Genomic DNA, 10,515 nt, shown 5'->3' on the forward strand with positions numbered 1-10,515 from the left:
GGAGTGTTTCTTTTACTTTTGAAAGAGAGAAGCCAACTGCGGAGGGTGGAGGGCTGGGCGGGGAGAGAAGTGCAGCAATGAATGAATGGAAATCCAAAATCTCTGTAAATGCTCATTAAAATAAAAAAATAAAGCTTAAAAATTAAAAAAAATGTGTTTAAATAAGTTATAAAACAAAAATGCCAATAGAAAGCAATATATGAATGAAAAATAAATGCTGACTCACTGTGCACTAACCCAGAACATAAAAAAGCCTAACTACCCATTAATATGGCATTATTTAAATAAAAAATCGCTGAAAATAAAAAAATTAAAGGGGCCCTGTGGTGCAATGGTTAGGTGTTCCGGTGTTAAATGAAAGGTTAGTGTTGGGAACCTACTGGCTGTTCCACAGAGGAAAGATGGCAGTTTGCTTCCAGAAAGACCACAGCCTTGGAGACACCACAGAGCAGTTCTACTCAGTCTGTCAGGCTCACCATCAGTCAGAACTCACTCTACAGCTACAGGTAATTGGTTTTCAACATACTGAAGCCATTTAAAAGAAACTGGCAGGGGAGCTCTGGTGGCCTAGTGGCAAGATGCTGTGCTGCAATCCCGAAGGCAAATGGTTCGAATCCACCAGATGCTCTTCTGGAGACGGAGGGGCAATCTCCTCCTGTGCCAGCTGGATCTAATTTGATGGTACACACACACAAACACACTTAATAAAAGAATAAAAAAAAGAAATTGGTAGATCTAGAGAGAAGATGCTTGAAAGCCCTCTGAATACTAACTAGAAGGATATGCAAGTCATAAAGCCCCTGGTATCAACTCATTTTTAAAATTTACGTAGATGTGTATGTTCGATTGCCAACACCCACTCACAAACACCTTCTGTCAGGTTTCTGAGGTGGTAAACTGTAACAGCAGGAGACTTCCCATCTCTCTCCTGTGGAGATGCTGGTGGATTCGAACCACCAGCCCTGATAGTATAATGTGCTGGGCTGGTAACTGCAAAGTCAGCGGTTTAAATTCACCAGCACCTCAGCAGGAGAAAGACAGGTCATGTCCCCTAGTGAAGATGAACAGCTTCAGAATACTGGTAGAGGGCGTCATGCGTCAATACTGACTCAAAGGCAGAGAGTGAGTGTGTGTGAGTGTGTGTGTGTGTGTGTGTGTGTGTGTGAGCACGCATCTGTCTATCTGTCTTGATGTATAAATGAGGCTGGGATTCTTCCATGTAACAGACTATGATGCTTATGGAAATAACAGGTTAGTGCATTTTCTGAAAATGAGAATAGGGCATAGACCTTTTTTTTTTTTTTTGAGAAAAATTTGTATTTAGAATTAGCTAGCTGGACTCAGTTTATATGGTCTCAATTTTGTTGGCAACATCCAAAGCATCACAGTCAGGAGCAAGTCGAACATAGGCCTTCTTCTCTCCATCAGGCCTAAGTGTTGACCTTGGCCACATCAATGTCACAGAGCTTCTTTACATCTTGTTTGATTTGGTGCTTGTTGTTGGCCTTGACATCCACAATGAACACACGTGTGTTGTTATCTTCTATCTTCCTCATGGCTGACTCAATGGTCAGGGAAATTTGATGATGGCATAGTGGTCAAGCTTGTTTCTCCTGGGGATGCTCTTCCAGGGGTATTTGGGCTGCCTTCGGAGTCTCAGCGTCTTAGGCCGCCGGAAGGTGGGTGACGTGCGGATCTTCTTTTTTTTTTTGGATGTGGATGCCCTTCAGGATGCCTTCTTGGCCTTTAATTTTGCTTTGGCTTCAGTTTTGGGAGGAGCAGGGCCTTCCTTCTTCACTTTCAGCGCCATCTTCATAGAAAGAGGGCATGGACTTTTAAGGAGAAAGAACTAAGAAAAGAGTGGCTAGATAATGAACACTGCATTGGAACAAATGAGGGGAAGAACTGTCAGAGAGGAAGGCATGACTGGACAGTATATGTATGTCAACAATCTGGAACAAAAGGTGCATTGCAAGTGGACTGAGGGTGGAAGAAGGAAGGGACCGGAGGAAAATGTGCATCAATCAAAGAATGAAAACCTAACCTCTCTGTAAACCTTCGTTAAAATAATAAAAAAAAACCTAGGTAAAAAAAGAAGAATTTGCCCTTCTCTGGCCAGGTGTCCTCGTGAGAGTGATATCGTCTTTAAATCCCGCGTGGCAATCCCTGATGCGCCATTGTGATGCCCAGGGAGACGCACAACCTGGAAGTCCAGCGACTTCCTAAAGATCATCCAACTTCTGGATGATGATCCAGAATGCTTCCTCGTGGGTGCAGACAAGATGGGCTCCAAGCAGACACAGCAGATCTGCATGTCCCTCCATGGGAAGGCTATGGGGTGATGGGCAAGACCACCATGATGTACAAGGCCATCTGGGGACCACCTGGCTCTGGAGAAGCTGCTTCCTCACATCCGGGGGAACATGGGGTTTGTGTGTTTACCAAAGATGATCTCGCTGGGATCAGGGAAATGCTGCTGGCCAACAAGGTGCCGGCTGCTGCCTGCGCTGGTGCCACTGCTCCATGTGAGGTTACCGTGCTGGCCCAGAACACTGGTCTAGGCCCCGAGAAGACCTCCTTCTTCCAGGCTTTGGGCATCACCACTAAGATCTCCAGAGGCACCACTGAAATCCTGAGTGATGTGCAGCTGATTAAGACTGGAGACAAGGTGGGAGCCAGCGAGGCCACCCTGCTGAACATCTCTCCCTTCTTCTTCTTCGGTCTGATCATCCAGCAGCTGTTTGACAGAGGCAGCATCTACAATTCTGAGGTGCTTGACATCACAGAGGAGACTGCACACCTGCCATGTTACCAGCCTATGTCTGCAGACTGGTTACCCAACCGTGGCCTCAATACTGCACTCCGTCATTAATGGGTACAAGTGGGTCCTGGCTTTGTCTGTGGAGACTGAGTACACCTTCCCACTCGCTGAAAAGGTCAAGGCCTTCCTGGCTGATCCATCTGCATTTGTGACTGCTGCCTCTACGGCTGCTCCTGCTGCTGCGGCCCCAGCCACGGTGGAAGCAAAGGAAGAGTCGGAGGAGTCGGACGAGGATATGGGATTTGGTCTCTCTGACTAATAACCAGAAAGCCACCAACTCTGCCAGCTTTGTGTCAAACAAGGAAATAAAGGCTTCATTCTCTTAGAGAGAGAGAGAGAGAGAATGAGAATGAGAATGAGAATATTTGGTATGTTAGGGAGCTCTGGTGGCCTAGTGGCAAGAAATTGCACTATAATCCCAGAAGTATGCGGTTCAAATCCACCAGATGCTCTGCTGGAGAAAGAGGGGCAATCTCCTCCTGGACCGCTCAGATCCGATTTGACGGTACACACATACGCACACAAAATAATAAATAAAAAAAAGAAGAATTTAGTATGTTGCAGTTATGTAAGTAAGCACTTACTAGAGGGTTCTGGTGGCCTACCGGTAAACAGATGGGCAAGCCCCTCCCAGGTCATTAACTGCCTCTGAAATCTACCAGAGGGTCAGCTGGAGGGTTGGTTCTGACTCAATGGTACATAACAAGTGCTGACGAGGGAGCCCTGCTGGTTTAGTGGTAAAGGCCTGTGCTGCCACTCAGTGGTACAAGGTTCCACCAGCTGCTCTCAGGGGAAAAGATGGGCAATCTCTTCCCTTGAAATTAGCTGCCTCTGAAAACCCACTGGAGAACTATGGGTCACTTTCCACTGAATGGTACACAACAACAACAAGTGCTGCCTGGACATGGGCTTCCAGGAGGGTGTGAATCAGGAGGGTCTGAAACTGGTCCTACTTTCCAGTTTACATGGGCAACAGTTGCATCCTGTTCTAGAATATTCCAGGCTGGGTCCTCTCCCTGGCCTACTCAATAGTACTTAGCTTATCATCAATTAAGTACCAGGTGCAAGCATCTCCACCTGAATTTTTAAACTCTGTATTTGAGGGTGTGTGCTCCGTTGAGAGGAAGACCCTCCTGAAGCTGTACTGACAGGGTGCCAGGAGCCCATCAGGAGGAAGGGGCTCAACTGCTGCAATGGGGTCGCTAGGAGCGGACGCCCACTGGACAGCACCTGACACCCACTGCTTCATCCCACCGCCCTGCGGAGTCATGTGAGTCAAGCAGCCCCTGGGGGTGGGGAAATGGCCTGGGGTGGGCTTCCTGCGGGGAGCAGGCCACTTGGGGCACTCAATTGCCCCTAGGGTCCTCGGAGAGGAGGAACAAGCCCTTCATCGGGGCGGGCGGAGAACCAAGTCTGGACGTGGGGTCTCCCTCAGCCTGGGCGGGTCTGTCATCAGGACAGGGGTCACCCTGGGAGGGGGAAAGGCGTCCCCCACTAGACTTAAGGGCTCAAGACAAGCCACAGACTGTGGGGCTGGACACCCCCGAGCGAGGCTGAGCCGCCAACGGCCGGAATTCAGGCCATGGGGCAGGTCACTTACTGGTTATAGCCTCCATCTTGCCGGCACCCCCCAAATGGTCTTCTTGGGGGGCTCCCCGCCGACCAGCCGGTCGGGGCCCCAGAGGGGCTGTGGCGGCCAGAACGGCCTCACCAACACCCGCCACCTCTGAGTGCGCGCGACCCCCTCTCAGCGGAAACGGCAACGCGCGCGCGAGAGGGCGGGGCCCACAGCTGGGCGAGGCTGGGGCGCCTTCGCGAGACCCCGCCGCTGACCACCACTGACCACCACTGACCATCACCGACCTGGGTGAGAGCTCATCAGAAAGACCCTTCTTCAGAACACACAATTGCTCCAGAACCTTCCTCTCCCAGGTGGTTGCCCACCTGCAACGCCACTTTGGTTTTCCGACTTCCCTCCTATTTGCAGGCAAGCGTGCCCCTGCTCCAAGCAAAGGAGTTCTTGCCTTTTTCTATCTTACCGGATTTCTTCATCATGCAAACATGGTCTAGTGTTGCTCATCTTCATAATATCAATAATGATAATAGTCCCTCTTTTGACCCTATTCCCCATCATTTTATTTCTCTGCTTTTCTTCAAAACATTCTAATTATCACCTTGAAGCACTTTCTGTGCTTGACTCCTAAGGCGTGAATTACTTCTGAGATCCCTCCTAATTCAGTTTCTTTTGCCTGTTTCTTCCTCTGTAGTGCCGCTCTGTAGGCTGGCCTGTTCTCAGGACTTGATCCTTTTCTCCTTTCCCATCCATGTTGGTGACACCCAAATCTGTACTTCCAGCCCTGAAAGCCCCCCAGTTCTACATAATGCCAACTTCCACCTTAACATACTCCTTTGGGTTCTAACTGTAGTTATTGTGTACCGTTGAGTAGGAACCGGCCCATAGTTGAACTTCCAGTGGGTGTTCAGAGGCAGTTGATTGCATGGGAGAAGACTGTCCATCTTTCTCCCACAGAACTGGTGGATTTGAACTATGTAGCTTTGGGTCAGCAGCACAGCTCCTTTCCATTGGGCTATAAGAGCTCCCTTTGATTCTAATAGCCCCTAACAATCAGATAATTCCTGTGACTTCCTTAGTCCCTAAACTTGTTCCTTGCTAATAAATTCCCATATCATCTCTCCATAGCATATGATTATATTAGTTTCATATAATTTATTGCTATTTGAACTGGTATTGTTTATTTGCTTATTGGTTTATCTTCTATTTCATTAGCGGGTACTTTTTATTAAGATAGGGAGCTCTGATGGCCTAGTACAAGAAGTTATGCTGCAATCCCAAAGCCACACTGCTCCACAGGACAGGCAATCTTCTATACAATTTACTGCCTCTGAAAACCCACGGGAAGCTTAGCTATGGGTTGGTTCTGACTCACAGCACACAACATCAACAACAACTTCATTCAGAAAGAAATCTGGTTTGTTTTGTACACAGTCCTCCAGGCCCTTGGAAATTCAATGAATTGTTGATAAATCAATTAGAAGCCCCAGATAAAAACCCAAGTCCTATAAAGATAACTGCCTTGTCTCCCTTTGGATCAACTTTCTGCCAAGTAATAAGCCTATACGGGAGTGCTGGTGGCTTAGTGGTAAGGAATTGCGCTGCCAACTCAAAGGTACACAGTTTGAACCCACCAGATGCTCCGTGGGAGAAAGATAAGCAATCTACTCCTGTGTGATTTACTGCATCAGACACCTCCAGGAGGGTCAGCTATGGATAGGTTCTGATTCCATGGTACTCAACAATAGACCTTTGAGATGAACAATACTACCATGAAGGTGGGCACTCCTTAGAACAATCAACCACAGAGATCAAAGGGGCAGCATTTGTCTAGGGACAAAGCTCAGAAGGCAGGAAAGAAGGGTGAATGGAGATGGGAAACTCAAGTAAGAAGTTGAAGAGTGCTGCTCCGGGATACTTGGGGATTGCAATCAATGTCACAAAACGTACAAATTATTGCATGGAAAAATCAACTCACTGTATAAACTTTTACTCAAATGACAAGGAAAATTTTAAATAAATAAACAAGTATCATCAACAGTAATAAAAAAGTGATGCCAAGATCATGAATCTTGTCAGGAAAGAAGCAGGTTCAAAATTCCAGGTGATCTGAGGTCAATGCCCGCTCTTCCATGCTCTCTCTCTCCTCCCTCCATTTCACTGCCCACTTTCCCTGGGTCTGGCGGTGCTTACATCTCATCTCTTCCTCTCTCCTCCCCCGTCTAGCCCTTTGCTTTGTCTTCTCCAGGTCTGCTTCCTGCCCATCCTTTTTTCCTCCCTCTACACTTTCCTTTTGGCTTGATCTCACTTCTCTCTGGAGAGTCCCTGCTGCTTTCTAGGGCAGCTCCCCCAAACCTTCCAGAAGCCCATAGAAAACAAAAGCTGCCTCTGTATTTGGTGGGGTGGTAAAATGTGGGACGCCTGCCTTGTGGCTTTCCAGAGACAAGGGGAGGTGGGCTCTGGAAGGGAAGGATTCTGGGCCATAAGCTCAGGTTCTCAGGAACAAGAGGAGCAATCTCATCTGCTATCCTTAAAGGATGCAGCATGCCTTCCTGTCACTGCTTATTGGCTCACTGCCCTGAGAGGGGCAGGAAAATGCTTCTGGCCTGGACACCAACCTTGATCATGCACTTCTAAGCAATGACCAGGAGAAGAAAGGAAACGGGGTGGGAGTGGAGGGAGGAGGTGGCTGGAGGACAGAAAAAGAATTGGCCAGAGGAGGTGAGCAGGGAGGGCAAGAAGTGAAGGGAGGCAAGACAAGTCAGATAGGGATGGGAAGCAAGAAGCCAATTAGGTAAAGAGCAAAACGGGAGAGACAAGGGGAGGAAGGGGAAAGATGTGAAGAGACGAAGGAAAAAGAAAACCAACACAGGGGGAAGTTCTGAATTGGATGATTTATGTCCACCATACTTCAAACTCTCAGGAGACAACTGCTTGGCTGGTGCCCTCAAGTTGATTTCAACTTATAATGACTGCACATGACACAGCAGAACTGCCCCACGGAATTTTTCTCTCATCTATAACCTTTATCTAAGGCACATCACCAGGTCCTGCTGCCAGGTGGTTCTGAAATGCCAACCTTTTGGTTGTCAGCTGAGAGGTTCACTATTGCATCACCAGGGCTCCTTGAGGGAGCCTTCATCCGGGAGTTACCTTGCAGCTGCTGGATCTGCTTGGTGAACACCTCGGCCTGCTGCGCGCTGGCCAGCCGCTCATCTTCCAGAAGCCCTGTGGGAGAGAGGAGCCCATCAGTCAGGGCCGTGGGAGCAGAGGCTTGGGCCCAGCCCTGCGCCCAGCACTGTGCTCACCCTGCAGCTCCAGGGAGTCATCCTCATGCTGCCCCGCCAGTTCCCGCGTCTCCTCTAGCTCGGCCACCAGCTGCAGCACCTGCGCCCTCAGCTCCTCCAGCTCCGTCTCCGTGAGGCTCAGGCCACGGTGCTTGCTGAGCGACAGGGAGCCCATGCTGCCACTTTTTTGCACTTGCTCTTCCTCTTCTACTTCATCCTCTTCTTCCTCTTCCTCCTCCTCCTCATAGAGAGCCGGGAGTAACACCTCCCCTGGGAGAGACAAGAGACATCAACCCACCAGAGATCAGTCTTTCAGGGCCCTAAAACTCACTGACCCAGGGTTGAGATGATATAACAGTGCCACCTGGTGTCCCCTCAAGAGTCCCTGGCAGGGTCTGTACTCCTGGTGAGTCTCCAGGTGTGAGGCTCAAATTTAGAGGCAGCTTCTCCCCCCACAGGGCCTCGGGATGAGTATTGGGCTTGGGGGTCTATCAAAGCTCTCTTTGTACAAACTGAGCAACCTGGTTGCTGGCTCAGCCATAAGCTTACAAAAGGACAGCTGCTTCTTCGAGTACTGGCCTCTGGACAGTGAGCCATGTAGGCAAGAAAGAGTTCAAATACTTGGGTGTTTCTTCAGATCATGTGAGGCAGGGGTTAGTTTAGGGGTGTCTACAAAGTTTAAAAAAAAGTCCACATGGATTGTGAGAAATGATCCTTTCCATGCTAAGAAAGGAGTCGCTGGGTTATAGACATAATTAAGGCACCCAGCTGCTAACTGAAAGTTTGGTGGTTTAACTTTACCCAGAGGTACTTCAGAAGATAGGCCTGGACATTTACGTCTGGAAGATTCTCTGCTGGAAACCCTACTAAGCACAGCTCCCCCCTGACACATTGGGCTGCTATGAGTAAGTTGATGAGGTAGCAAATATATAAACAATATACAGAAAGAATTTTATGGATATGTCCAGAAAGCATTGTAAGTCAGTAGGCAGAGAAAGAAAACACCAAAAAAAGTAGCAAAATGCTTTACTGGGCAAACACTGGGAACCTTGCGAGCATGTAGGATCCCGGGTCTACAAGACCCACTTTCCTTTTCCTGATAGGTATCGGGAGGTCTCCCCTCCCTACCTGACTGCTCCCAGGCCGCTCCTCCTGCTGACCACAAGGTGGATCTTGGGGGAAGTCTTAGCTTGTACTTGAATATAAACAAATGTCTGCCACCTTAATATCTTCCCAAACTGGGGTGTGCCTGTACCGGGCCTCTGGCTGGTGAGCACCCCCTCCTTACTGCAATGCAGTTCCTCTAAACAGCAAATTCTCCTCTGGATAACGACTGCTAAAATCCTTACTCTCCCCTTATTTCCTCCGGTATCAGCAGCCTGAGGTTTGCCTGGGGCGCCTGTGTCCTGTGAACAGGGAGAGCAGGGTCTGAGTGTGCAGAGGAGTCTGGGGACACTTCACAGGAAATCCTGAGAAACACCCAGCACCGTTCTGGGGGCAGGAGCTGGCTGAGCTGCCCTGTCACAAGGGTGTGGCAGGTGTTGGCCTTCTCCCCAGCCCCTACTAGGCCTCTGCTTTCAGGCCATGGGACTCCTGAGAGCACCAAGCCATGAGCTTCCTCAAAAGTGAGCCGTGAGGCACCAGAGAGGCTGTGTACGTGCCCACTCCCCACTGTGAGGCACCAGAAAGGCAGAACATGCCCATTCCCCTGCCCTTCAGGAGAGGTATGAGGATCTGGGGCTGAGGAACAGGCCCCTGCTGAAAGGCTGCTCTGAGGCTCTGTCCAGTAAGGCCTCTTTCTGGGTCTGGCAGCTCCTCTGGGGCACACCACCTGGCTGGATGGGGGTTGGGGCCCCAAAAGGATGCATCCAGGACTTCCCTCAAAGCCTAAACCCTGGGAGAGGGTGGCACTCTGAGCAGAGAGGAGGGGGCTTCTGTGAACGGAAGAGTTGTGTCCTGGCTGAGAAGGAGCATTAGGGGTCAGAGGGAGGAAGATGGCAGGAAAGGAAATTGGAGTAGGGAGGCTTTTGGGAGAACTCACCTTCCATAGCTTGCATGCCCCGACGTTCCAGGGCCCCCCAGCGCTGGCCTTTCTTCCGCTCACAGCCCTCAGATACTTCATAGGAGCCCAAAGTGGTAACCGTTGCCCCTGTGAGCAGGGGACAGAGGAAGGGTTGTGGGGATGCTCTGGGGAGGGGGCTCTGAGAGTGGGAGACTGTGCGTGAAGGGCTGTGTGTGCTTGGTCCCTGTTCCCTCTCCCCAGCTCTGTAAACCCCCTGCCCTGCCTTGTCAGCACCCTAGTTCAGGCTTCTCTTATGGTGCCCCCCCCCCCCAGAAGGAAGGTGTGTGTCTATTTACCCAGGAGGAGCCGGGGAGGAGGTGGGTTAGGATGGAAAAGAGCAGGCAGGAGCCAGCAGGGACGTGACTGGGTGGGCGAGGAGGCTGTGGAGGGGAGGCAGGTGATGGGGGCTGTAGGAAGGGGCTGGGGTGCTGGTGGGAGCCACTTTCTTGCCCTCGGGTCTGTCTCCGGACCTCATCCTCTCCCCCCTCGCTCTGCGCTCTGGAGCCTCCCTGGCTGAGGGGTGCAGGGTCCGGGCCCCTCTTGGGCGGGCTGGAGAGGACAGGGCTTCAGGGAGGGTGCGGCAGGGGTGGGAAGGGGGCCTGGGCGAGGGTGCCTGAGGCGCGGACACGGGGTGCCCCGCAGGACCGAGGATCTGGGGGTCCCCAGGGAGGGAGAGTCAGGGGGTCCCCAGGGAGGTAGGGTCTGGGATCCCCAGAGAGGGAGGTTTTGGGGGTCTGGCTGCAGGGAGGGATTGGGGAGGAGGGCTCGGCGC

At 50.7% G+C, this 10,515-nt stretch overlaps 1 protein-coding gene and 1 pseudogene across 2 annotated transcripts in view; one reads left to right on the plus strand and one right to left on the minus strand.

Moving 5' to 3' along the window:
* The window catches only part of CCDC136 (coiled-coil domain containing 136), a 28,200-nt gene extending 18,366 nt beyond the window's left edge, over positions 1-9,834 (minus strand). Inside the window, exons 1-3 of one of the 2 annotated variants that reach the window (XM_006896062.1) lie at positions 9,723-9,834; positions 7,703-7,951; positions 7,548-7,622 (exon numbers count right to left, since the gene is read on the minus strand). In XM_006896062.1, coding sequence (XP_006896124.1) covers positions 7,548-7,622; positions 7,703-7,951; positions 9,723-9,738 — 340 coding nt within the window. In that variant the 5' untranslated portion in view covers positions 9,739-9,834. The remainder of the gene's footprint in view (positions 1-7,547; positions 7,623-7,702; positions 7,952-9,722) is intronic. The other variant, XM_006896063.1, reaches the window with a different exon arrangement.
* On the plus strand, positions 1,045-3,080 carry LOC102863840 (annotated as a pseudogene).
* Positions 9,835-10,515: the final 681 nt, after the last annotated feature.

This window comes from Elephantulus edwardii, unplaced genomic scaffold (assembly GCF_000299155.1).
Source record: "Elephantulus edwardii isolate Elephantulus edwardi_28Jun2011 unplaced genomic scaffold, EleEdw1.0 scaffold00181, whole genome shotgun sequence".
Classification (NCBI taxonomy): Eukaryota; Metazoa; Chordata; class Mammalia; order Macroscelidea; family Macroscelididae; genus Elephantulus; species Elephantulus edwardii.